Source organism: Takifugu rubripes, chromosome 17 (genome assembly GCF_901000725.2).
Source record: "Takifugu rubripes chromosome 17, fTakRub1.2, whole genome shotgun sequence".
In the NCBI taxonomy this organism is placed as follows: Eukaryota; Metazoa; Chordata; class Actinopteri; order Tetraodontiformes; family Tetraodontidae; genus Takifugu; species Takifugu rubripes.
In genome coordinates, this window is record NC_042301.1 from 4,456,437 (window position 1) to 4,483,999 (window position 27,563).

The 27,563-nt window shown below is 45.2% G+C and overlaps 1 protein-coding gene across 1 annotated transcript; it reads left to right on the plus strand.

The window, feature by feature from the left end:
* Positions 1-5,156: 5,156 nt before the first annotated feature.
* Positions 5,157-27,039, plus strand: glra3 (glycine receptor, alpha 3). Its single transcript, XM_029850951.1, has 9 exons — positions 5,157-5,417; positions 11,459-11,601; positions 12,094-12,161; positions 17,309-17,532; positions 17,613-17,695; positions 19,094-19,231; positions 19,370-19,584; positions 21,268-21,417; positions 23,068-27,039. The coding sequence occupies exons 1-9, from the start codon at positions 5,365-5,367 to the stop codon at positions 23,401-23,403; spliced, it is 1,410 nt and encodes a 469-aa protein (XP_029706811.1). The 5' UTR covers positions 5,157-5,364; the 3' UTR covers positions 23,404-27,039.
* The last annotated feature ends 524 nt before the right edge of the window (positions 27,040-27,563 follow it).

The window sequence follows — 27,563 nt, forward strand, 5'->3', positions numbered from 1 at the left end:
GACACTTATGGCGGTCAACAAATCTGTAACGCCCACAGGGGCCTGTGACCTGACAGCTCTGACGACATCTCCCTTAGATTCACGTTAACACACTCTGATGGGCCAAATGAAAGCTGTCGCACTTTTATCTGTCCTCTGAAAAGTGCACTTTCTGTCGGTGAAGTGTGTGAAGGTGAGTGGTGTAGAAGAAACTCTCCAGGATTCAGAGTCCACATTTTTCTGTTTTTTTTCTCTTTTTCCTCCTACTGTTGAAGTTGTGGGTTGAGGAATGAGAACAGGAAGACGACTCCGTAGGAAGAGAGCGAAGAGGGACGGCTGAAAGTCCAGAACTGAGAGGAGAGACGATGAATAGTTGGGCAATGACAGGAAAGATTAAAGAGCTTGATGAATTCAAACTGTAAGGAAAGGACTGAGATGGTTTGGATGCTTCCAGAGAACGGACAGTGAATACATCGGTAGAAGGACGTTGGGGTTGGACAGGAGGCCTAGAGGAACATCAAAGAGATGTGTGGACATCATAGACATGGAGATGGTTAAGCACAGAGCACGTAGAGGACAGGGTCAGACAGGAACAGCTAAAAGTAGGAGTCTGTGTAGATTCTCAATCATCCAGGTCATTGTATCCAAGGTAGTCAATTGGACTGGATTGTCATGTCAATTGGACATCTTTCTTCTCTTGAAGACGTTTCGCCTTTTATCCAGAAGGCTTCTGCAGTGTCTCCTTGGAAGCCTTCTGGAAGTGTCTCCATAAAAGTAGAAGGTTCTTTTATAAAACCTTTTATCAAGGAATATAAAGTCTTTATTTGCTTGTTTTCTTTACACCTACTGGGAGACCAGAATAAGCCAATGGTAACTCTGGCTGGGTCATGTTGACGCTGACCTAGAAGTTCTCTCGTTAGCAGTAAATCGTGCTCCATTGTTTATTTTAACAGATTGACTTTTTCTCTGCCAGATATTCTTAGCACACTGATTAGTGGGGGGGGGGGATTGTTATGGCTTTGTTTTGCGAGGTTACATAAGCTTTTCTTGTGGTGTGGCTCATTTTACAGAAGGTGCTTCAGTTTCTCTGAAGGAGCTTTTTCCAACCCTATACTGAAGGCAGTTGTGGGATTTATGAGGGTCAGGGTTCAGTGTTGACATGTGGCTCGGTGTCCAGAGAGGGTGGGTCCAAGGAGACACTGCAGCATCCTGAAAGCTTGGTGGACAGAGCTGTCCTTCAGTCTGCTGAGCCCCGTCTAAAACTTCCACCATCTCCTTCTTCATGGTAGCAGGCTGACAGAGCTGTCTGAGGGGTGGGCGGGGTCTGTCCATGATGCTGAAGGCGTAATGGGTGAGGCGTGTGTGAATGTCCAGGAGGAGGGGCTAGAGAGGCATAGATGATCTTCTCCACTGCCCTCTCTGCACAACATCTGACCGACAGACCACAGCATGTTAGGTCAGGTCACAGCCGCTCCACCACCATCACACTCAGCACCGGTGTGCCACAAGGCTGTGTGCTGAGCCCGTTCCTCTACTCTCTATTCACCCACGACTGCAGACCTGTACATGGATCCAACTCCATCATCAAGTTTGCAGACGACACAACGGTGATCGGTCTCATCAGCAACAACGACGAGACAGCCTACAGAGAGGAGGTAGAGCGCCTGACCACATGGTGCGCCAACAATAACTTGGTCCTCAACACCAGCAAGACCAAGGAGCTCATCGTGGACTTCAGGAAAGCAAGAGGAGGCACACAAGACCCCATCCACATCAACGGGATGGCCGTCGAGCGTGTCTCCAGCTTCAAGTTCCTGGGGACCCACATCTCAGAGGACCTGTCCTGGACCACAAACACCTCCAGCATCATCAAGAAGGCTCACCAGCGCCTCTTCTTCCTGAGGACACTGAGGAAGAACCAGCTATCCTCGGCTGTCCTGGTGAACTTCTATCGCTGTGCGATAGAAAGCATCCTGACCAACTGCGTGTCAGTCTGGTATGGAAGCTGCACTATCGCTGAGCACAAGGCCTTGCAGAGGGTGGTGAAAACTGCCCAACGCATCACAAGGACTACACTCCCTGCCATCGGAGATGTCCAGAGGAAGCGCTGCCTGCATCGAGCACGCAGCATACTCAAGGACTCCTCCCACCCTGCCCACAGACTATTTTCCCTCCTGCCCTCTGGGAGGCGCTACAGAACCCTCAGGACTCGGACCAGTAGACTGAGGAACAGCTTCTTCCCCAGAGCGGTGTCCCTGTTGAACTCCTGCTGACCCTTACACACTCCACACCTCACTACACTACAGCAGTTTACACAACTACTCACTAGCTTAGTAACCAATGTAGCTACTGTTTAAACCTGTCCTGCGCACTCATGCACTTTATCATCTGTATCTGTATACACGTAATTTATAATTTGCACATCTCCTCTATCTTATGTAAATAGCTAAATAGCTCCTGCACTTATAGTCCAAGGCATTTAATGTAAACACCATCTGTAAAATATGTTTATAGCACAACCCGGTAAACGATTGTAAAATAACCGCCATACTGTATTTATTAAGTTATTATCCTCACTTGCTGCTTCTTTTGCACTTCTGGTTAGATGCTAAACTGCATTTTGTTGCTCTGTACCTGTACATGTGCAATAACAATAAAGTTGAATCTAATCTAATCTAATCTAAGCCAGGAGAGCTGCCTCCACTCCCCTTCCACCCCCCAGTATGGACTGCTAACACCTCCTTTCCTTCCTGTACCTCCTCTCAAACTGAGGGTACAGAAAAGCAAAAACTGGACTTAAAACGGTCCTCAAGAACCTCCAAAGCGTCTTCTGCACACGCTTGTACTGTTTTAAAATTTGGCCTGGTGACCTTAACCAGTAGTCTCAGCATGACGGTGATGTGGTGTGAGGTGCCGAGGTGCTGGAAGGCACTGGCAAGCTCCTCTCTGGGTGGTGTAAACACAGGCAAGTGTGTTGCTTCTATGTCGCAGAGCATCTATGCGTTCAGACATTTTCTGGAAAAACGCTTCCTCGGATCTGCACAGTTGGAATGTGTGCGGACAGTCTGCTGCGTACTGATATGCTGGTGCAGTTCAGTTGCCTCATTCTTGTTGTTGCGACTTGAGCTCGGAGGGATGTAAACAGCAACAAGCACTGTGGCTGTAAACTCCCTCCGGAGTGAGCAGAGCCGCGACCACAGGCACCACTGATGTAAACAGAGCCACCTGTCCCTCGGCTTTTGACAACAGTTCTGTGCACAGTTCTGTCCAGCACGGCAGGACAGCCGCTCGAGCTGAACGGCGACATTTTTCCAAAAACAACAAAAAAGCAGCATTCTTCCACAGTCGCGCTAGATAATCCAGGTTATCATCCAAATAGTGGCCATCACGTCGGTGGGAGTAATAGCTGCTAGCCTAGCTCAGATACCTCTGGCCATACATTTCTGCTTCCTATGGCACCGCTTGAGGTTCTTTTGCTGTCTACAACGTGGACCGTCGCCAAAATTACCATTGGCGACGGCGCGGGCCTTTGTAAACGGAGCTGCGTAGCTTCTCTAGGCGTTCAGACTTTAACTCCAAAAAGAGGCTCTTGAGCAAATCTCACAACTGTATATGAGCTTTTAACAGGACGGTGCAGCAAAAACGCTGCAACCCACATGTTGAAAACCACAAAACCACAAACTCGAGGGGAGAGAGAAGCTGAAGCATGTCCCCACACTGTCATCGTGGCTACCGAATGTAGCCAAGAGTGTCACGCTAATGAAATATAGGCATTAATGTATACAATATAACGCCATCCAGGGTATATGCAGAGTATAAGCTCAGCAATGAGGACTATTTTAATAGACTTCAACTTTGAAATGATGGACAGAAGTGATGGAGTGTGTCGTGCGCGTTGCTTTCACATGTATGAGGTAACCTAATAGGAGGAGGCAGAAGTGACAGTAAATCACTGCAGTGCAGCGTTTGCTTGTGCATCTGCTAAACATTTCACTGTCGGGCCAAAAATGGCCAGAATGAGGGTCGTCTCTCCCTCGTGGCAAGGTCCCTTCGATACCCCACCATGAAGCGTTGTTCGTGTTGTTGTCTCTCCTTGTCGATCCCTCATCAACACAGAACACAGGTTGGGAAATTAAAACTAAAGATTTTTGTCATTTGAGCCACACTTTACAACAGAGGCGTTCACAATGAAACCCACTTTGAATATATTGCGCAATAATAAGATATTTTGGATGCTATTTTTTCCACATTTTTACTAAAATGTCTCTTAATATCAGTCTACATGATAAAGCTTACTGAAAACCTGGTCGGGTACACAGGTACGTTTTGATGGTATTTGAGGTAGAGCCTACAGTCGCTGCTGTACCCTTGTTTTAAAGTTGGCACTCTTGATTTCCTTTAGGGTCCCAATTTAAAAAATTCTCACATCGCCATGATGAGGCTCGCGCTGACCCCGGCTCAAAAAGCATCAGTATCACAATCAGGTTCAACCTTGTAGTATTTGATTTTTATTTTAGGTTTTTTCCATGGCTCCTCTGCCAATATTATGGATTTAAAAGAAACAAATACACCCTCGGAACCGCTAACACTACAGTGCCTTTCCAGCATTTAATCAATATTATTCTTTATTCCATTTCAATGTGATATTATACTAGACATTTGTGGCTCTGTGCTACAGAGATAATTACAGAGATAATTACATCCAGACATTGTTCTCCTGATTATTTCTTGCCTCTGACAGGCACACCCCCCCCCCCCCCAAAATGCCCCTTCCAATATGACAATAATAGAAAATATATGACTTGTAGTCTCTGATGATTTGTCTTGTGCCACAAAGCCATTTATATTGGTGGCACTGATAGATTTGAAACATTATGGTGTGTTTTTGTACGATAGTGACGCTCCGTTCTGTAAGAGTGTGTGATCACCACTTTACTCGGGTCGTCTGAGCGGAACCAAAACAGCTGGACACACGTCGGTACTCCTCTTTTATTCCGCACAACAGAGCAGCTTTATAACGACGATTAGTGACCGAATTAAATGCAGCTTATTGCGACTCTAATTTCAGGGAAGAAAGAAGGGGAAGGGGGGGGGGGGGGGGGGGGTGCGCGCGCTGTGCCAATCCGGAGTGATGGGCGGGCTCGCGAGCTTCACGAGGGCGCAGACCGAGTTGGCAGTTGAGGTGTTGACCCGCGTTTCTGTGGAAGTCCGCTGGTGCGTCTCCATCATGCTCCTGCCTCCTCCTCCTCTTTGATGCTCTTCAAAGGCACGCGGCGGGAGGTGCGTTCCCTGTTGCCCCGCTATGTGCGTGAGTTTCCACGCGCGCTTTGACCACAGCTGGAGCTCGAGCTGTCCCCGGTGCTGAACGCTGGAGGAGCCGCGAGGATGAGCGTGAAACAGCTGCGCGTGGCGGGCTGCGTACTCGCCTGTTTACTCAGGTAAAACTCGATCGATAGATAGATAGATAGATAGATAGATAGATAGATAGATAGATAGATAGATAGATAGATAGATAGATAGGGTACACAGGTATGTTTTAATTGTATTTGAGGTAGAGCCTACAGTTGGTAGGTAGATAGATAGATAGATAGATAGATAGATAGATAGATAGATAGATAGATAGATAGATAGATAGATAGATAGATAGATAGATAGATAGATAGATAGATAGATAGATAGATAGATAGATAGGTCGGGTACACAGGTATGTTTTAATAGTATTTGAGGTAGAGCCTACAGTTGGTAGGTAGGTAGGTAGGTAGGTAGGTAGGTAGGTAGGTAGGTAGGTAGGTAGGTAGGTAGGTAGGTAGGTAGGTTGATAGATTGGTTGGTTGGTTAACTTAACCCAACAATTCCTCACAGCACAGGTAAGCGGCGTTGGAAAGGATGAAGACTCTTGGGCAAAATGTCAGTCTCATGACAACACGTTGTCTGAGCTGTGAGCAAACACAGGAGTGAAGAGATCAAAATGAATCTATAAATCTTCTTAGAGGGTCATGGATGGAATCAGAGGCAAATTTTAACAGGCTTACAGTCTGTCACCCATTGGTTTGTGTCTGGATCAGCCTCCAGCTGGGCTTTCCAGGAGAATACTCTAAGTCCTTGTTTCTGCTTCTTTTCACTTTATCTTTTTTTCCTCTGCTGTTTTATCTGTATGTGTGCGGAGGGGAATTATTCATGGTCACTGGTCATATTATAATACAACAGCGGCCACACAGCCGCTTGTTCTCTTGAATAGGCATATGTGTTCTGTAAGTGTACGAGCCTGTGTACGAACATGAGAGGAGACAGAGATATCTGTGTGCTTTGTGCATCTGCACGTGCTGTCATCTGCAGTTGGCGTGAAGCTAGTTATAAGGACGCATTTCTCGTTTTGGTGTCACTGCAGTGTGTCATTTTAAAATTGTGTTCCCCCAAGCATCGTCTGGAGCGTTCTGTGTGTTTGTAGTCTTGAGGAGTGAGCAAATTACCCCACATTTCCAGTTAATTAACACTAAGTGTCATGAATTCCCTTCATTCCTACAAATCCCTATGAATAGCCATGGAACGGTTCCACCCTTCATCAGGGCCAGTCCATTTTATTTGTTTCTGTGTATTTTTTGAAACCCCAGTTGGTACCGCTTTCCTTTTTTATCTCTTGATCCTTATAAACCAGCTAATGTACAAACTTTAAGAAATGTGTATGAATCCTTCAGTTCTGGTGGGTGGTCTTTTTAGTGCTCATGTCCATCAGTGTTTGACCGGATGACCTCAGGCAGCTAGTGAAACTAAGTCAGATCGATGTTGAATACTAAACAGGTTATCCTATCAGGTTACCACCTATCAGCTGTTAGCTCATGAATCCCCCCCCCCCCCCTCCTCTATCATTTGTCTTGTAGCAGCAAGGCTGTAGAACTGAGGCTGCAGAAGACACCAGAGCTAAGTCGAAATGCTCTTAATTGCTGATATCAGCACCTCCGTTTTCAAGGCTGTTTTTATTTATGAGTACTGGGAAAGAGGACATGCTTCCTTAGACAAGAGAAATGGCACACGCACGTGGGGATTTACATGATTTGAGAAGGCTGGTTCTGTACGGTTGGCTAGGTTTACTGGTAGTTCTGAACCGTAGATGATGAAGCATGTGTGCCAGACAAAATTGGCACTTCCTGTTTAGTTATGTAGCTGCTGGTGTTCTTCCTTTGTATTAATTGGACTAGAAAATCCATCTGTCACCGGGCAACGTTGCTGTTTCTACTGTTTAAATTGCTCCTTTTTTTCACGTACTGGGCATTTTCATTTAAAAATGTACCCACCTACAACATTCTGGGCCGTTACAAGTCCAGCACTTTACACTAATTCGAAAGTGCTGTAGAACATTAGCTTTTGGATTTTAATGGAAAGAATTGGATTTAATTTGCACATGTTTCCTGCATAATGTATGGACGCACGCAAACACAAACAGAAGTTCTCTTCTGAATGTTTTATTTGCCCCGTCTCCTCTCTCCATTAGGAGCTTGAAAGTGTCTGGCCTTAATTTACTGGGTTTTTCTGTCACCATGTTTGAGATGATTAAGAGTCCGTTCACGTGGCTTCGGGTTCGGTGCTTGCTGAACACCTCTGTGGGATCTTCTACTGTATATACTGGTGGTTCTGGCTCTGGTGTAGATGTTGGAGTCATCAGAGAGGGGACAACTGCTTTAGGGGTCCAGATATGAGGTTGTGATGACAGGAGAACAGAACCACATCAATATTTTGGGGCATCGGTGTAATGAGCCAGCCAGATGTTCTCCATCAGAGTGACCTCTGCAGTGGGCCTAATTTTAGGTTAATAAGAGTGGAATCTCTATAAAATATCACAGACCACGGATAACGTGACACGTACGACTAAATGCACACTTGTTACTGCTAATGGAAACATGGCTGGAAAGCATGAAACTGTGTGTCTGCTTGTTCTTATGTAGGGACGGGGCTCACGGGGCCTGTAGCCCCTGTGCTAAGTGAACATTTGGCTGATGGCAGTTGTCGACCCTGTCCCTGTCATTGCAATGGGCTGTTTTAGACTCCAACACTAAAAACACCCCCTGGGTAGATGGAAACAGCAGCATTTCTGATGTGTGTGGTTATCTAGTAGCAAATTACTTACAACAACTGCTGAAGATGCAATTAAACAAGACAGGCTGCATTTTAACACCAGTTAGATGTGAAGGAAGGAAGAATGACTATTAGAAGAACATTTAAATGTAATCTTTTCTCATGGAAATTAATCACTGCCTCGAGGACTTAAAAATAAATTAATACACACACTTGGTGCAGAATATGCTCTTATATGGATTATGGGACTATGCTATGGATAGGGAATGATGCCGTAGTTATTTACATCCCCAACTTGAGTGCATGAAAAGAATATTCGAGCACGTGGGGAGCAGCAGTACGACCCTGAAAGGCAACAGCAGAATGACAGATTCTTGAGCGTTTCACTTTCCTACACACTTGTTGTCGTGCCGGTAGAGGCAGTGTTACGTAAGAGCAGGGATAAACCAAGGTCTCCCAGGCACGCTCCGTACGACCAGATGAAAAAGGCCTCTTCTCTCTGTCTCCTCCTGTTGCCATTATACCCAGGTTTTATTGCATAATCACAGCGTAGGATAAAGTGATTCTGTCAGCACTTCAGATCAAAGGAGGCCAGAGGTTTTTAGCTTGTTTTGGTGCTAATGCGCCCTGGCTCAAATATATATGTGTAATTAACCACAACAGTTTATCTAAGTAAGTTTAAGTTATTTTTTAGCAACAATGGGAGCGGCGCAGTGGTGTAGCCGTTAGTTTTTCTCTATGGAGTTTGCATATTCTTCCCTCGTCAGGAGGCGCAGTGGTTACAGGTGTGAATGCGAGTGTGGATATTTTTATCGACACCACACACCCTTATCAGATATCCTTGGCCGAGTCCAACTGGCAGCTCCTCATACTCAGCCAGTCGGACCGACTTTTCTCTGACCCCGAGGGGATTCAATCACACAGTTATTGAGAGTTCCGAAGAGCGAGACACAAAATCAGCCCGCAATACAAAGCCCAGCATAAGGAATCACCTCTACATTCCTTAAATATAATAAATTAATCAAGCACTTGTGTAGAACCGATGTATTTAATGCTGAAAGCCTTCTCTCACACCATCCATACATAATGCAAGAGTCTTGTCAAGTCCTTTTTTATCAATTCTTGGGATCTGATAGTCACGCTTGTTTGACCATATTTAGAATTACACTTTTATATAGACGCTGTACAATGTGATTTACACATTGAGGTGTGCAATATAGGAAATGAAGGAAGTTGAGTATAATATAAGGATTTCAGGCCGTGTCATCCTTTAAATGTGTGTGAGAGACGTTTCTTCTAGATCCATTATCCATTATTTAGAGGATCTGGATGTTATGCTGTGTGACTCTACATTACCTCCAATTGTTCTCTCGTGTTCTAACTGAAGAGAGAGAGAAGAGAAATGTGAAAAGAACGGGGCGGGGAGCAGAAGAGGGAGGAAGGTAGGTGAAGAGCGGGGAGTCCTGGAGCGATGTCAGCAGCTTAGTAGCTGATTTAAGATGCTGCGAGAGCTAAAAGTCTGCCCGAGTGTCAATGACACAAAACTCTGTGGTGTCTCTGGCCATTTTAAAGAGTGTCACATACAGGGAGCACAGTTACCAGATAATTTTCCTCTTCCTGCTCCTGGAAGATGCACGAGGGGGCGTCAGGCTTAGGTTTCTTGGACCCTGAATGATCAACTGACTTCCGGAGCGGGCAGTGTGCTGAGGCCCCCGTAGGGATGATTAGGGAGATTCTCATCGCCCTCTGAGTCCAAAGGCAGTGGACACTTGAAGGTGCCAGAGCGGAGATACAGGCTGACATCTGCCCATCAACGGTTAGCAACAGTCAGGACGGATCCAATCACGGAGACAGACGGATTCTCAAAGCGTAGTTAGCAGCAGCTGTGGGTGCACCCGCGACGCCTCTGCGGCGGCGAGAGTCGGGTTCAACCCAGGAGCGTAGACCCCACTGTGACTGCAGCGTGCACTGAAACCCTGCAGAAGGTTTTCGAGGCGAGTGCTCCTCCCTACGAGGTGTCATTCCAATTTGTGGATCCCAGAGGACACGGCAAGGAGAGATCCCAGATCAATTGGGGGGACTCGTGGCAATGAGGTGATTCCTAATCTTCCAACCCACTGTTTAAGATGTCAACGATATTGATTGTGAGATCCAGGATGCTCCAGTCACCCCGATCAATGTAAGCTGCTGCCTTCGTGCCTCTCTCCTGGGAGATCTGACTGGAGAGGCGGAGATGGGCGCGACCAGGTCCACGGGTGACTGAGAGCAACGGATTAGGAGGCTTCCGGATGCAAGAACTGGCTGGCCCGGGCACCCCGCTGGGAGCACGCTCCCCAAGTTTTCTCATCCTCACTCCTGACTGTAGACGGTTGTTCCTACTCCAAAAAAAAAACTCCCTTGGGTCTGCAGCTCCACACGCAACAATCCTACAGAGTCCATGTTTGCCCATCCAGTGGAGCATATTCAGAGCCTGTGCACGAAAATACAAACTTTAAATAATCATGATCATAATTCCTGGTCTTTTTGCATAACAAACTCCGAGTGTGTGCGTGTGCGCGTGGAGATTAGGTTGTGGATTACAGGTAGAACAGATTAGAGGTTATGTTTATTCTTGGGTTTGAGGAATAGCGTGGATGAACTGATAAATAAATTACATTTCTTTATTAAAATGTGAGTATTGAACCTTAAGGGCCTCAATAGAAACTTTAAATAATCCAGTCTGAGAAGGAGAAGCTGTTGCACATACACTACATAATGGGTCAAATTCTGTATTCAGCAGTTTTCCAGCAGAAGCTGTTAATCTGCTTTAGCTACAGCAGCTTGGACCATATTCATTTCCTCCTAAAAAGTCTTCGGTGGATTAGAAAGCGAGATTTCTTTCCATGAAATGTACACTGTCTAAAGAAGCAGGAGCTTTAGGATCAGCTTGATGAATTCATTTGGTCGGTCGCCGGTCTCTCGTTGCCTTTCTCATCCCAAATCTTCCCTCTGTGTCCTCCTGAACACATTTGGATTGAATGAGCAGCATTAGCTTGCCTCTACCAGTGTGAGCACATGTTTACCGGAGGATAAGTGACTAATCAGAGCCCTGGTAAACAACGTTTTTCTATTCTCAGAAATCTGAGTGTCTTCCTGCTGGGTTAAATGTTGAATCCTTCCAAATGCCAGTGCGAAGGTTAGTGATCCTGAAAAAACAGGCACGGGCCAAATAGTGTAAACGCTTTTATGTGTGTGTGTGCATGTGTATGTGTGTGTCTTGTGCTTTTTCTTTTTTTTTTTTAATGTTTTTTTCACATCAAGTGAAGCCTTATAAACCTGGTTAAGCTTCACAGCTTTAGTCAAAGTCTTTGTAAACATGTGGGAAAAGGAATTGACTGACTAATGCCGTGTTGCCGTGTTCTCTGTTCAGTTCTTTCAACAGTGCGGGTCAGTGTAAGGAACTGGACAATGCTGCGAGGTCGCGGCAGGTACCCATGTCTCCATCTGACTTCCTGGATAAACTGATGGGCAGAACATCTGGATATGATGCCAGGATAAGACCTAACTTCAAAGGTATTTTTCCCCTACGCTGGTTTCTAAATGATTGAACTCTGCCAGTAATTGTGCTCAACAATGTTAAATATTGAGTCTAATCCAGAGTTGTCTGGACTGAAATAGCTCTACGATTATAGATCTTCCTTTAGCTTCAGGTTTAACGTGGGTCTCTATTGTTGTATCAAAGAAAACACTCGATCATATACATCGGTGGTCTCCAACAGAAAACCCTGCTGGAATGTGGGCCTTGTAGGACTGGGTTGAAGACCCCTGAGATGCACCACAATTTGTGTTTTGTGCTTATTGTGCACATTCCTTTCTATGGATTGCAACAACGTGCGCGTGGTTTACTTATTTTTTTTAACGCCTGACCCTCGGGGATCCAAAGAGAGAGAGAAAAAAAGCAACACCATAGTCTGAAACTGGTTTCTTTCCTGTCACTGATTAAAAATGTATATTGGTAGTTTGGACTTTTGTGTGTTTGTTCTCACACTTTGCGTCTCATTGCAGGTCCAGCTGTCAATGTTTCTTGCAACATATTCATCAACAGCTTTGGCTCCATTGCTGAAACTACCATGGTGAGCGACAGAGATGCTGCTTCAAACTGCACTAAATTAACCAAAATGCGGAATGTATTCTCCTAATGAATTTGACATGGCTGAGATTTTAACTACCACCGCGTAATGTGCATCGGAAATGAATTTGGTAGATTAAGAATGAATACGGTTCTGTATATTTCAGACTACATGCACTTGCACTTCCTCGGGAGGATGCTCTGTTCTATCATCAATTAAATAAATGTGGAATTTAGCAGGGAAAGAGAACTATTCTGGGTTTAGCTGGGTCCGCAGTCAGGATGCTGTCATGTTTGATGACACATCCTCAAATCAGAACGTGGCCCTCTGGGGCTCTGAGGCCAACAATGGGGGCATGAATTTTTGATCTGCTCCCCTGATTAGTACACAGACTGAAGATTCCTCCACAGGTTCATGTGAGACTGGGAATTCGAGGTGGCGCCACAGATGGCGGCCTTGGCCCTGCACGCTCTAGGGGTTTGTTGTGTTCCTTTATGTCCTGTCCAGTTGGACATATAAACGTAATCGCATGGCAGAGAGGATCGTTTGCACATCACTGACTCCACTCTGGACAATCGTCCAACATTCTGCACAACTAAAAGTCCTCTGCGACTTTTCATCAGAGGGCCAGCAGCTAACCACTGCTCCCTTCTGTCCACCAACCTCCTCCCTGCCCATCCTGACAGAGGTGCCGCTTCAAGGTGTCCAGGGATCAGATGGCCAATAGTAAGGGTGCCACAAGCAGGGCAGAACGCGTGCATGTTGATAGGATTGAGGACTGCATCCCTCCCACTTCCCAGGCCTCTGCTCGTGGAGGTCAACAGCTTCCCCTTCCACATGTTGCTTCCTTTCCCTCCGAACTCCGACCACACCCGAGTTTTTGCCGAATTTCTTACCTTTTGGAAACGGTAGAACAGTAGATGGAATCAGTAGATGTAGCTGGCTCCACATAGACATAGAGCCATCTATCTATCTATCTATCTATCTATCTATCTATCTATCTATCTATCTATCTATCTATCTATCTATCTATCTATCTATCTATCTATCTATCTATCTATCTATCTATCTATCTATCTATCTATCTATCTAGTGTTGTGATTAACGAGGGTCAGTGTCCCCATAAATACGGGTCATCCTGCATGAGACAAGGATGAGACAAAGCAAACATTCCTGATGCAGCAACAACAGCAAGATAAATTATATCCTGACCGATTGGTGACTGGTGAGATGTTAAACCCGCGTCCAGATCCAATATGTTCAATCCAGCAGCACCCAGTGAGCAGTCTGGATTTCAGTGCTTGGGATCAACTCCAGGCCTTCATAGATGATGGTCTGTCTTCTGGCATTTAAAGATATTAGTGAATGAGACGGCGTCAGTTCGTGGAGACACAGACCGGAAGATGGTAGGGACATTCATAAAACGATCTAAAGCGGTTCAATGACAACTTAGCATGAATACAAAAGGAAGCAGAGAGACAGAGATGAGAAGAGACAGAGCCGGACAGGAATAGCAGAGGGAAGCGAAGATGTTTACTGACAGTGACAGAAGGTCCTTTAAAGGCAGTCCTGGCTGTCCTAGCTGCTTTCATCAATACACCACACGCCCCCACGCCCCCACGCCTCAGCTTATATTGATCAGCAGTTAAGGATCCTCAACACATTATTGTTAAAACTGCCCTTTTTTTGAAACTCTGATTTTGTCATTTAGCTTTTATGACGTGCTGGTGTTCCTTTTTGACTCCCCGGTCAACAGAACAAGAAGGCAGAAGGTTAATAAAACCCAGGCTTTGTCGTACGTCATCACCACCGTCACCATCATTATCATCTAGACAATTAGCAACAACAGCCAGCCAATGACGATGAGCTGTTTAACACATTAGCGCCCGCTAAAGTCAACACTGCTGCTCTGGGCAGGATCAGACCAGAATCATGGCATTCTCCACAAACCAGCCTGATAATAAGTTGTTGAACCACAAAGTCGCCACGAGTCAGTAACAACTGAAGACATTTGTGATGCTCGTCTGCACTAAGCACCACTTCGGCGGCTGTGCCGCTCCGCTTCCTGCATAATTAGCCGAGCGTCAGTCTTCGTGATCGCTCAAGCCTTCCGTGAAGATAGACGGATGGCAGGATGGATGAGTGGATGGATGGTCTAAGGGACAGGGCCTAAGTGCTTTATGCGCTGCTGGGAGCTGCGCCGAGCGTCATCAGTTGTATGTTATTGTGGATAGTTCGAGGACAGCGTGCAGCGCAGCTCGTGTATTAACAGTGCTACACATACGTGCATGCATTGGCCATATGTCACATTAGGATTAAGATCTTCCGCTCTTCTTACCATCTGCCTTTTCATCTAGTCACTTTCCTTTTCCCCGTGCCAGACAAGGTGACATAACCCCTGTATATTTTAAATGTGCGCCGCTGACATGGCAGGATAAAACCAACTATAGTGAGTAAGAAAAGCAGAAATGGAAAGGTTTTAATCTCAGACAGCCCCGGGAACGATGCACTCTGGGAAACAGAGATCAAGTCAATTATTTAAAGTCTCTTTTCAGGTTTTCTGAGTTTACGTTTGAACCTTTTGAATCAGTTGTAAAGCATGTTTAGATGGAAACAGCAACTTCTTCTGCCATGTTTCAAGTAGTTCACTAGAGGCCTTGACCTCATTGATGGAATCTAAATGACCTGAGAGTTGGTTTAAACCTTCCAAAAGCTCAGAAATGTGGCTGCAGCACCAACTGGTGAAACACAGCTGCTGCAGGTTGTGTCGAACTTGTGCAAACTGACAATTTTTGCGTCTGAAATAATTTCATCCACATGTAACCATGTTAGGAAAACATGTATGTGGAGGAGAAGAGTCAGTAACAGTCAAAACTAATGAGACGGATGGAAAAATATGTTACCACGACGTACATGTGCCGGTGGGAAGTCCAAATCAGGGTAATGTTATGGCTTCAATAAAGATGAAGGAAAAAATGAAAGGAGAATCACACACACTCACACACACGGAGGCTTAGAGGCAGGTTGCTTCCCTTCAGGCTGCACACGCTATCTGTGTTAAAGAGATTTACCACTGTTATACTCTCTTTTATTGCATTTGTTCACCAAATCTCTCCATCCAGTTAATCCTCCATCCTCTGTCTGTGTTTGTGCATGATTTAGACTTGTTCTTACAGATGCCATCATTTCCCTTGTTGCAGTATATGTGGTTTGTGTGTTGCACGTCATCTAGGAGTTGGGACCCATTCTATGTAAGTGTGTCCGATCATGCTTAGAATGATGCGTGCGGTTATGGAGGATTACATGTATGACAACAGAGGTGGTCATGGGTCACTCTTTTGGTCATTTTAACGCAGCGCGTGTTTACATCCCAAGTCCCCAAAGCCAAGAATGAAAGCACAATAAACAGAATACAGCATAGGAGGAGAGTGGCGGGCAGACGCTGATCTGCGATGTAGAGGATGTAGATGAGTTTAGAAAGAGGAGATAAGTACGAGGAGAGTGCACGTCTGACTCGTGCATGCCAGAAGCCTCAGCAACAGTTAGGGACGGTGCCGCATCTCCATCAGCTTTAACACTTTAATTTCATTAGCCGCATCTGTGGTGGCCATGTGCTAACTCCTGCTCTGTTGGAAGTGTAGCAGAGTGGAAGAGAGCTGATGTCACTTCCAGTCAGTGAGCACGGTGAGCAGACACGCTCGGCGCCTTTTACACTCCATTCTGGGAATTCTGCAGCGCAGTGCTGTGATACGGGCATCAGGACGCTCGGTCTGTTGTCATGGGACAGGTTTGGGACACACTGCCTAAGCTCACCCCCACTCAGAGGATCGTGCCGCTTTTGTTGGAGGAAAAAATAGTCATAATGATCCACATTTTGTCCCAGATCATTTTCCCAGATCATTTTCTGCTCCACATAGAGGAACCTGAGAGTGTCCCCTCCCCCCCTCGAGCTAGGCTCAATGTTGATTCCAACACAGATCATACCTGCAGTTTTAATTTCGACACTTTATCAATACCCAGCACCGGTGATCAATACCTTGAAAGCGGCAGAGGAAACGGTATTGACGTCATCCTACGCACCGATGAACTGCGTTGGTGAGGCGGATGCATCTCATTAGAGCACATGCTATCTTGCGTTGCCATTTGCGAAGGCGCATTTTATCTGGATAAATGACATAACAGGATCTATTTTAAAGGTTAAAGGAGCCGTCCGGGGCGAAACGTCTTCCGGCTTGTTTTTAACAGTCAAATTGACTCTCTGCAATGGATCACCGTGACCTTTCTGAATAACGACCTTCATGAACAACAAACCATGAACGTTTCCTTTCGGTTTAAAGGTGATTCCAGCTATTGTGTTGGTGAATTACTCTTAAGTGAGTAATTCAGTGTAGGCAGGGCTGCCCAAATCCAGTCCTTGAGAACCGCAGCCAACCGGAATTTCTGTCCTAGCGGGTCGACAACACTCTCACCTGGGATCTCACTTTCCTTGGAGGAAGCACTTTCTGCCTGGTAGGATAGAAATCCCAGCTGGACTTGGGCGCTGCATGTAAGAATACTTTCCAAAATAAAGCAGGTAGTTTCTACAAACCTGGTTTGAACCTATGAGCGTAGAAGTTGTGCGAAGACGACGATGGCGCGTGACTGAACTGGTGTTTCACAGAAAAATCCAGAAATGGCCTTTAGTGATTCCAAGCCTGCAGAGCTAGTTCAGGTTGACCAGTGGATCAGCCTATCTGTCGTAGGCCCCACTGTCCTGATTAAGGCAGGTATTTAATCCCCTCCCTTTACCTGGTCACTCCTGACTGCTGCATGCTGCTGCTGTGCTTGGTGTATGTAGCTCGTGTCGCTCTGCCTTCCGATCTTCTGCCACTCTGCTGATCCGTGCTTCCATCCGGAGCTCAATCCCACCACCTCCCAAGTATCCTCCCATGGGCTGCTTCTTCTTCTTCGTGGGGGGGAGGGGGGGTTCTGCTCTTTGCTCACCATGTAGAGGCAGACTATTTACAGGGAATGAATAAATTGAGACAGAGCCTGAAGCCAAACCCGCTCCTATGTTGCTAGATTGATGCTCTGCTAATGCACAGCATAATTTTAAGTCCCAGTTGTTTAGTTCCTGTTTTCACAGAGCTTTACGGTCTTTCCATTTACAGGATTACCGCGTGAACATCTTCCTACGTCAGCAGTGGAACGATCCCAGGCTCGCCTACTCTGAGTACCCAGATGACTCTTTGGACCTGGACCCGTCCATGCTGGACTCCATTTGGAAACCCGATTTGTTCTTTGCTAATGAGAAAGGGGCTCATTTTCACGAGGTCACCACAGACAACAAGCTGCTCAGGATATTTAAGAATGGAAATGTGCTGTACTCTATCAGGTAAGTGTGAAAGTAATGAAGTCCTACATCCCTCATGGAACCTGAACATCCGTCATTAGTCTCACTGTCTTCGCTTTCAGGTTAACCTTAACGCTGTCCTGTCCAATGGACCTAAAAAACTTCCCCATGGATGTTCAGACTTGTATTATGCAGTTGGAGAGCTGTAAGTAAAACATAACCACACACACACGCGCGCTTGCCTCTCTAGTCTAAGGTTCATGTTAAGGCTGACCTGACCCACCCCAGCCTGAGTTTATACCCCCTGATATTCAGCTGTGAAACGTCTCCAAAGCAGCGTGAGATTCTTTACTCCTCCATCATTCATGATTTGGGGCTTCTGCAATTAACCAGGCAACTTTGTACTCGGGATCATTTCCATCCATTCGGTATATGTTCTCAGGCGACACCGCTAATTTCAGAGGCTTGTTCTAAAACCTTGTAAGCATTACAGTATGGATCACTGGAGCGCAGCTCCTTTAAATAAAACAAAAAAAATCCATATTAAAGTGTGTGTGTGTGTGTGTGTGTGTGTGCGTGTGTGTGTGTGTGTGTCTGTGTGTGTGTGATTGTACCTAAATTATGCTTCAAATCATGTTAGAGAGTTAACCCAATGCTATTTTCGTACTGTAGCTAGCAGGGTCATGTGACTCACCAGACAACACGGGAAGCACGCAGATGGAGAGGGAGTGCGTGCAGGTTTCACAGATGCAGTGAATTCTGATAACGTGCATAATTTGAACGCGAGGACTGAATCGGAGTGACTGGATGGCCCCGTGGAGGGCGCAGCGAGCTGACAGGCACACACTGTTGCCACCAGGGCAGATTTAAATACAGGCCAGACTGAAGGAAGAAGCTGTGTTTGTTTGGAAAGCTGGGGGCTTGTTGTTCTCTTCTTCTTCCTTTTTGTCTCTGCGCATAATCAGACCTACTGCGATGACTTCTGTGAATGGCTGGCAGCATGTTCCGGCTGCTTCAGCGCACCGACTACATACATGTTAATGCATCATCCACACATCTGGTTGGATTTCTTTCTTTCCATCGTGATAGTAACAAATACAAACCTGGACTAGGACCGGTTGGGGGAGTGTTGCATGGTTTTTGGGGATAAGTAGCCCATCACAGCTAAGTAAACCACGTTGGGATGAGACACCAGCCCAGCACCCACCTGAGGATCCAGCTGCTGGGTCCACAATGCCACTGTTTCTGCTCACAGCCGCTTCACTTGTGGAGGAAGATCACCCTTGCCATTTCCTCCAGCTCTCCCCTCCCTCGTGGTGGATCTTCCCATCACCTCTCACCGAGGCGATAATGAACAACTGTGGCGAAACGTCCCCCTTTGGCCCCGCCATCGCCGAGTTTTCACATTTATTGTGTAGGATTAGATCATTTCAGCTTACACTGAACAAAAGATACAGAATGTTCTTGAAAGATGAGTAAAAATGAAATGCTTCAAAGATGAAAATCCAGAGACCGCGAAAGTCTTTCCCATTGTGTTTGACAACCAACTGGAGCTGTGTTACAAATCCATAAAGATCTTGTTTGTCCTGGTTGTATTTTTCAGTCGGTTACACCATGAACGACCTGATCTTCGAGTGGCAGGAAAACGGACCGGTCCAGGTCGCCGAAGGACTCACGCTGCCGCAGTTTATCCTAAAAGATGAATCGGACCTCAGATACTGCACCAAGCACTACAATACAGGTAAAAACACACAGCTGTCTGCCTTTCAGGGCCAGATCTGACCGTTGGTACAGTCCAGTTAGAACGTAGAAGGTCTTCTACCACCAATGGAATGACGATAGCTCGATGGATTACTCTGGTATCCTGTTTTCTTCACAGGTAAATTTACTTGCATTGAGGTGCGGTTCCACCTGGAGCGTCAGATGGGCTACTACTTGATCCAGATGTACATCCCCTCTCTGCTCATTGTTATCCTGTCCTGGGTCTCTTTCTGGATAAACATGGACGCCGCTCCTGCCAGAGTGGCACTGGGGATCACCACGGTCCTCACCATGACGACGCAGAGTTCCGGCTCCAGGACATCGCTGCCAAAGGTCGGCCGCTCTCTGTTCTTCATCCCCAAGGATCCAAGCCGATGAGCTCAGAAATCCGGCGTTGGGTATCAGGGTATATGTTCCATGAAGTACTATGGTCCCCCCAGATTTGAACATATTCCTGGCAGATGCTTTGCGGTATTCTTTCCAAACCGCTACATCTGACAGGACTCGGCGGGCAGTGACATCATACACATTATCTTTGGAGATGCAGATTGAGTCAGGTGTTTACATTTAGGGCTTTCAGATCTCCTGCTTTGAATACCTGCAGGCGGTTGATGCTGTCACCCCCCTAGAGTCCCACGTAGGACTACATAGAATAGCTAATGCCTGCGTACATCCGCTATATAGGTATGCAGCTGCAGGATGTAGCAGAATGAATTCCGTCGATCTGAGCTACGCTAAAACGCCTCCTCTTTTTAATGCGTTCTCATTGTGGATGTTCACGGGCACGCAAGCATTTGTGTTGATTATACATGTCACGTGTCTGCTGGAGCGTGAGTGAGAAATAGCCCTTTAGTCCTGGCCTGGCATCTTGTATGCATGAGGGGAAAAAAATCAGACATAGGGTACTTTGTTACATAAGTATGATGATGAGCCCAGCCATCACTGTCACACACGAGCAGGGCGCACCTCGGGAACACGGCGCGCGTTCCGCGTGTGTGAGTGAGTGTTTAAAGGTTTCTTATGTTGGCACACCTCAACAGAATTCTGCACTCCACACTGTCAGAGGGCCTTCAGAAGGAATTATTCTACGTCGGATGTGCTCATCAGGGCGACACCGGCGGTATTAAAGTCACGGTTGTGTGAACGGAAGCAGCTGGAATCCCATTACAGCGTTAAATGAAATGTATGGATGCATAAATGCACCACATATCATTCGTTTATTGCATCAAAGTTTCAGAAATTATATTTATACACGCTGCCAGCGTTCGGACACATCAGGAGTATCTGGGGGAGGTGGGTGCAGCTCCTGCCACTGGTTTCCAATCCAGAGGTGACAGGAGATGAATGCCACATCTGGTAGTCTATTAGCAAGCAACCGTAACCCTGACACCAGCTGGAGCACAGACCCATACGGGCAAACCTGTACAGCCAAACGTGCCGTCCCCAATATGGCGACTGGACGGTGAGGGTGACCACAACATCTGTTTAACTGTACAATGCTGTTGCAAAGGTGTTGGGTCTGGAGTGATGTCATGGGAATTAAAGCAGAAAACTGTCAGATAATTAGCACATTACTTCCCGTATGTCCACTCCCAGTGAAGTTACTCTTATTGATGTTATAAACATTGCCACAACATTAAGATGAGAGATACGATATCGGTAGTGTAGAATGTCTTCTTTAGTTTAGTTCTAATTCATGGATTCATCGTTTTGCTCATCTCAACACTGGAAAAATGTTGTTTTTGTCCAAGATTTTTTTGTAAAAATGCTTTTATTGTATTCATTCAAAAATGAGCAAAAATCACATTATAAGAATTTGTAGACCAAATCTACTGCAAAATACATGTGTGCATGAACCTGTAGATGACAGTACACCAAGCTATTGCAGTATTTTGGACATCTGTGTGTTATAAAAAAAAAAAGCTAAATATATTAAATATGATTGTTCTTTGTAAGGCTTTTGGAAATAGCTGAATAATGTGTACATTTCCCTGATGTGTGTGTTTGTGTGCTCAGGTCTCCTATGTGAAGGCTATAGACATCTGGATGGCGGTGTGCCTCCTCTTCGTCTTCTCCGCTTTGTTGGAATACGCCGCCGTCAACTTCGTATCCAGGCAACACAAGGAGCTGCTGCGATTTAGACGTCATCACAAGAGCAAGAGCAAGGTACCCGAAACATTGCGCCATCAGGCAGAAACTACTTAACACAGAAACATCCTCGATCAACACACAAAGATTCATACTGGCCCCTTTCTGACACACTTTCTGTGGTTTAAGCTGCCACTATGTGGTAACTTCCTGCTACTGCATATAGGAAAACCGACAGGGTCACATGGAAACCTTCTGAAGTGCATACCTTCCTGTGCATGTTGGACTGCACCTCACATCCCCTGCATTAGCATGGTGATGCATGGTTTTAATGTCATGATAATCAGACTCCAGGCATGATTGTACCATCACTGCATGTAATGGCTGGAATACTATTCAACTCAGCATTCAGTTAGCTGATGGAAAAGGCTGAAAAGTGAATCCCAAATCATTTGTCGACTTAAATTGACAATGGGGGAAGGTTGTCAGCCTAAGGCAGCTTGACTGAATGCTTGTTTGAATGGATGGGTGTTCAGGCCTGTTATTTGCTGTTCTTTGTTCTGTTTCCTGGTGGTTGTGCATGCCGTCGGCTCCCAGAACAGCAGCGATGCAGTCAGACCAGAAGAGCTAGCTGACTCCCTGCTGAACCTTGTTAACAGTGACAACAGCTTCAAAGCAGCACAGCCTCTGTACGGATCAATGAGCAAAATCGACAACAACCACAGGGTAATGCGTGCGTGTGTTTGGTTGGGTGTGACAGAGATGATACAAGATTGTCAAAATAGCGGATCCACGTTTTAGACCTGAAGTCGATTCTTCGTGAATCGGCCATAATTGGGAGTGACAATGTTGGTGTCATGCTAAGGTGACAGCTTCTTCTTCAGGCTCAGGTCAAGTTGGGGGTCAATTCTAATTGGTCGCAAAAAGGCTCTTCCTCTGTGGACTCCCTTGTCCCTCCTGCAGAGAAGATTCCAAGAGTTTTGTCACAGATTTGTACACTTTGATCCTTTAGCCATCGGCTGGGTTCCCAAGAACTTAATTACAATTCATTATCTCAATATCCAGTTTCTCCTTTTTTAAATTATTTCTATGCATACTGTCACTGGAACAGTTTTTTTGTTTTTGACAAAAGACAGAAGGCAGCCAGACACAGCGAAGCACCGACGTCCTTCTTAAATGTTGCATGCTTGTCCTTCATCCTCCGCTGCATCAGTTACCAATTTTCTTTCACCTGACTGGCAATAAAATTCCTTTAGTCATGCCAGGCTTCCTGTGAAAGGCTGTCTGGTCACTTCTCTGTGTGTGTATGTGTGAGTGTGTGTTACTGTGCACATTTCATTAAAAAGTTAACATTTAACAGTTATACAAATGTTCGTCATCATCAGTAATTATCTGTTAGAAAATGAAGAATTGTTTTCTGCATGCAATGTGTGTATTAAGTTATATTGTGGCTGCCTCACCCAACAAAAATACATCAGCAAAATTCCCAGAAGTGAACAGAAATTCTCTTTAACAGGCTAAAGGGAGGGAAAGTTCCTCATTTACACAGTGACAGTGTCAAACTGTATTTGCCAGGTTGAATACATATTTAAGAGTTTCCATAGTTACTTCTTCATAAAAGTCCTTTGAAGCTTTTGTGACATTTCTTGAATGTTTTGCACAGTGCATACAGTCTATGAAGAAAATAATCACTACCCCCCCCACCCCTCCCGTCCTCCCCCCCAACAGGAAGGGGAAGTGAATGAGAGCAGGCTGACCCCCGCAGCCACCGTGACCTCGACGCCCAGCAACAGCAAAGACTTCAAAGTCAGCGGCAACAACGCCATCGCCACGCTGAACACCCCAGGAGGCTCGGCAAACGCTGCCCAAAACGCACCTGGAGGAGGAGGGGCGGCGGGTGGGGGGGGCAAAAGCACAGAGGAGATGAGGAAACTCTTTATCGACAGAGCCAAGAAGATTGACACTGTTTCAAGGGCCGGCTTCCCCCTGGCCTTCCTCTTCTTCAACATCTTTTATTGGGTCCTGTACAAGATACTGCGGCATGAAGATGTACATAAACAATGAATACACACTCGCTCACACACATACACACCGAGTGACCTCACTTTGTTCAGACGTTACAGTTTCAGTTGAGTTATCTACCCTGGGAAAGGAAAAGAGGCCCATTTACAGCTATGCACTGCAGCTCTAAGTCACCTGTTCAACAGCTTCAATTGTGGGTCGTCATAATTGATAATATTTAATCCTTCTATCAGAAGCTTATCAGCCTGCTTTGTTTGCTTGTGACTGGACTTTGACGCGGGCGTGTTGCAGTTGTCCCAGAACACCTCGGGAGGTGTGCCCATAATGCTGCAGGGTGTGTCAAAGGTAGTCAGGCTGTCTCTCTCAGTTCCCTGGATACACTCTTCACTTATCTTATTTACTGTAAACACCGTCCGGATTCATCTTAAGTCGGTCATCCAGCCACAATTTGTGTGTCTGTTGCTTCTTTTGCCCTTTGTACAAGAGACAATTCTGATTGTAACAGAAGCTGCTTAAGACAGGGAACAACGAAACATTCACTGGACTATTTATGTGATCCTCAAAGTCACCACTGGCAGTTTACATTTAAAAATTAAGCTTCCACGGAGGTTTCTGGGTGGCCTGGAGTGGTTTTTGTTTTGTCTTTGAGTTCAGTGCGATCTGCTGCTATTGGACTTTTCTTTGGACTTAACCTAGCGGCGGCATTAGTCCCTTCTTCAAATTCTGCCCGGCTAAGAGCTGTCCTGTTCGTTACCTTGAGCTGCAGAGCTCTGATTTCCACCAAAGGGCTGCAGGTGGAAAAAGGGCGCGCAGCGTCCACTAAACCGTTCTGTAGGTGGCGCTGACTGAGCAAGAGCTTCACCTAGACGCACCAGACAACACGTTTGAGCCGTACATAAGGTATTATAAGAGTATTGTCCAATTTATTCAGGTACTGAGTCTGTTTAGTGCAATTATTATATGTGATCCGCTGAGCTGTACCAAACAAAAGGTATGGATGATGTAAAAAGCTGAAAACCCATATCTGTACAAAAGCTTGATTTCACCTCCATAGAAAACCTCAGGGGGCATTTTCCACCTGTGTTTGTCCAAAATGAAGTTGGGCAGCATCAGCATAAAATCAAAGCAGCTTGTTTTTTGCACACGTAACCACTACATAGGATTTAATTGAGGTTGTAATAACTCATTTACACAAATTGTGTTTGAAGAAGAAGGGTGGTTTTGTAGGCAGAGTTGCTGAAATCAAGTTGGGAAAGCTGTTTTACCCTGAACGGGTGGTCAACCTGGAATATTGTTTATATAAATGTATGAAAAGCTGAAATCTATTTTTGTGTTTACATATCACAGCCACTGTGGGTCTCTTTGAGTCTATTAGTGAAGGGGCTCTTGGCCATCGCCACTCAAAAGGTGGTTAGTAACACCAAGTTTCGGAACCTTTTTACAAATGTGGCTGAACAGTGAGCTCAGGTAAATGTGAAGAGCCAAGGGACACAGATCTCAGGTGTGTCCTCGTTCGAATTCTGATAAGTGTTGATGGTAATAACATTCCTGCCTGTGTGCGCTGCTCCCACGGGCCAGCTGGGCCTGGTTTACACTGGTCAGACCTGTTGGAGCACTTGGGCAGGGCTCCTGACACAGACTGAAACAAGAGTGATTTACTGTCATCGCTGTGTCAATTCTATATACGTTATATATTTGTTCTGCCCTGTCCAGTATAGCAAAGGACATGAACAATGCTCAGAGTTTGGGTTAACCAATCGGTCCACATCACAACAATGGCCACAACATGAACCCTTTAAACAGTTCTACCCATTTTTATGTGGCTGACCTTTGACTTACCTCCAAGTCAAGAGGAAAACCAGCTGTGGTATCTGTAATGTAAAACTGTTCTGGGAAGATTCTCACATCCATTCTTACTGGGGGACTTTTAACAGGACATTTTGCGATGGTACAGAAAAAGTCTGTTTATAACTGTAGCTTTATGAGGTTTGACCCCAAACAACTCCACACTGGAATGATCGAGACGGTGCTTGGCAACGTCACTTTATTTCCTGTCATCTGTCAGCAGATACTGAATCTTTCATATTAGCCAGGAAATAGGCAAAGGCTGCAGCGTGCTGCGTGGTGACAGTTTCTTTCCCTGACCTAAAAGCATTTAGTTGGTTTGTTCATACAAAGGCCAAATGAGTCCGGAAACATGCTGCTGTTCGCAGTTGTGCAGTGTAGAGTCCAGTTTGTTTTTTGAGTCTCTGGAAGTTCCGGATTCATGTTCTTATTTAGGTTGTTTTAGTATTGATGCCAGCACTTTCCCTGAAATACTGAACCTGTGGCAACACAGTTCGGCTTCACCATTGATTCTGTGTAATTAATTACCTTAGACTATAAAAGAATATCTGTATATACAGTAGCAAACATGGTTTCTGTTAATGTGGACAGTTAAGAAAATGAATGATTTACGATGGCTTTTTTTTGACAGAAAAACAGAAAAGAAAATATGCCCACAGCAAAAGTTTTGGCACCTTTCGGAGTTAGTGCCCCCTTTAGCCAGTATCGCAGCTTTTTAAAGATTTTTGTAGCAGCCAAGATTCATTCAGTTTTTGTTTAAGGGTTTTTCTCCATTCTTTTTTACAAAAGTCTTCCTGTTCTGAAATGCTTTCATCTTCCACTTGCCTTACTGTTCACATTAACCAACATTTTAACCGAGACATTTGCTGGCCACTGTATATAGCTCTTTATTTCTTGTTCAGTATATAAGCATTAAATGATTTTAAGGCTTTTTTCATTACCTGTTGTGAGTGAGTGTCCCCAACAGTAAAGAGAACCTTTAATTCCTTTTTACATTTCATCTGCACTATTTTATGTAGATTTATGAAGCAGCGAAGGAAACTGGATTCTATTATGCCAAGCTAAATCTAATCATCGACTGTCTTGGAGGAAAACATTCAAAAACTGAATCAGACTTGGAAAATGAGCAAATGCATTTTACGGTCGGCTCCAGGGGAACATAACATCTGAGAGAGCAACAGAAGATGGTCTGTGGACATCTGCAAAAGCTTTGAATTGGATGAATCTCTCATGTGACAGTGCTGGAATCATAAACATCCTCTTCAGAGTACAGTCCAGTGAGAGTAAAGAGGCGGGACAAAGACTGGGATTGGGTTACTGTCTAACAAAGGAAGCGCGTGTTGCCCCCTGGCTCAGGCTTGCAGCTCTACCGATAACGTCTTCCAAGTCATCTCCTCACAACCAGGGTTTTTTTTTTAAAAACATTTCTCTGGGACTGTTGATGTAAAAGTGACTTGTTTTCTACATATACCTGCCTTTTGGTTAAAACGGTGGCGCGCAGCACTGGACCATATTTAGGTCACGTGTCACTCCCCAGCTGTTTCGCTCAGATCTCAGCAAATGCTTATTTTTTTTAAGTCAAAGATCACGTTCACTCGTATGTCACAATTACAGATACACGTTTGTCAGAGCACAAATAAACACCATTGTCTGTTTGCTGATGAATCCTCTCTCACCATCAGGTTGTCTCTTGTCAATGACAAACGCACAGACTTAAGAGCACGCCGAGAATTTTTTTTTGTTGTCGTCGTTTTGTAAAATGAGATGTGCATATTTTACATTGTTCTAATTCAATTCTATTGTCTTACAATAAACTTGCTATTCACTTCTTAATGCTTTCACTCCTTTCCTGCAGTGAATCAAAGCAGCCAAACAGATTGTTATGCTAGGGCTTTAGTTTAGTTACGGAACATACTGTATTTTGTATGTTTCGCCTCTGAGGAAGGATGTGGGATTGGTGAGGACAGCCCTCCCCACACATTTCCCTTCTGATTTACTATTATTATAAAGTAGTGCACAGAGTACATACCTCCATGCTGGCTAACACACACACACACATACACACACACAACTTTAATATTAAGGAGCCCTTAATAATCTATTTCCAAATTTCCATCCCGATGTTCAAAATTCTAAGTCTAAGTTTCTATGAGGTCTGATAAAAGTATTTATATAAAAAGAAAACAAAGATCACTTAACGATATGAGTGTGTGTGCGTGTGTGTTTGTATTAGCTACATATTGAGTAACAAATTACGTTTTTTTTACTTGCAAAATTAGGACACTTTTGAAAGTGAGGACATTTTGGCTGGTCCTCACAACTTGAAAGGACTATATGAGGATTAATATGTGGTTTTA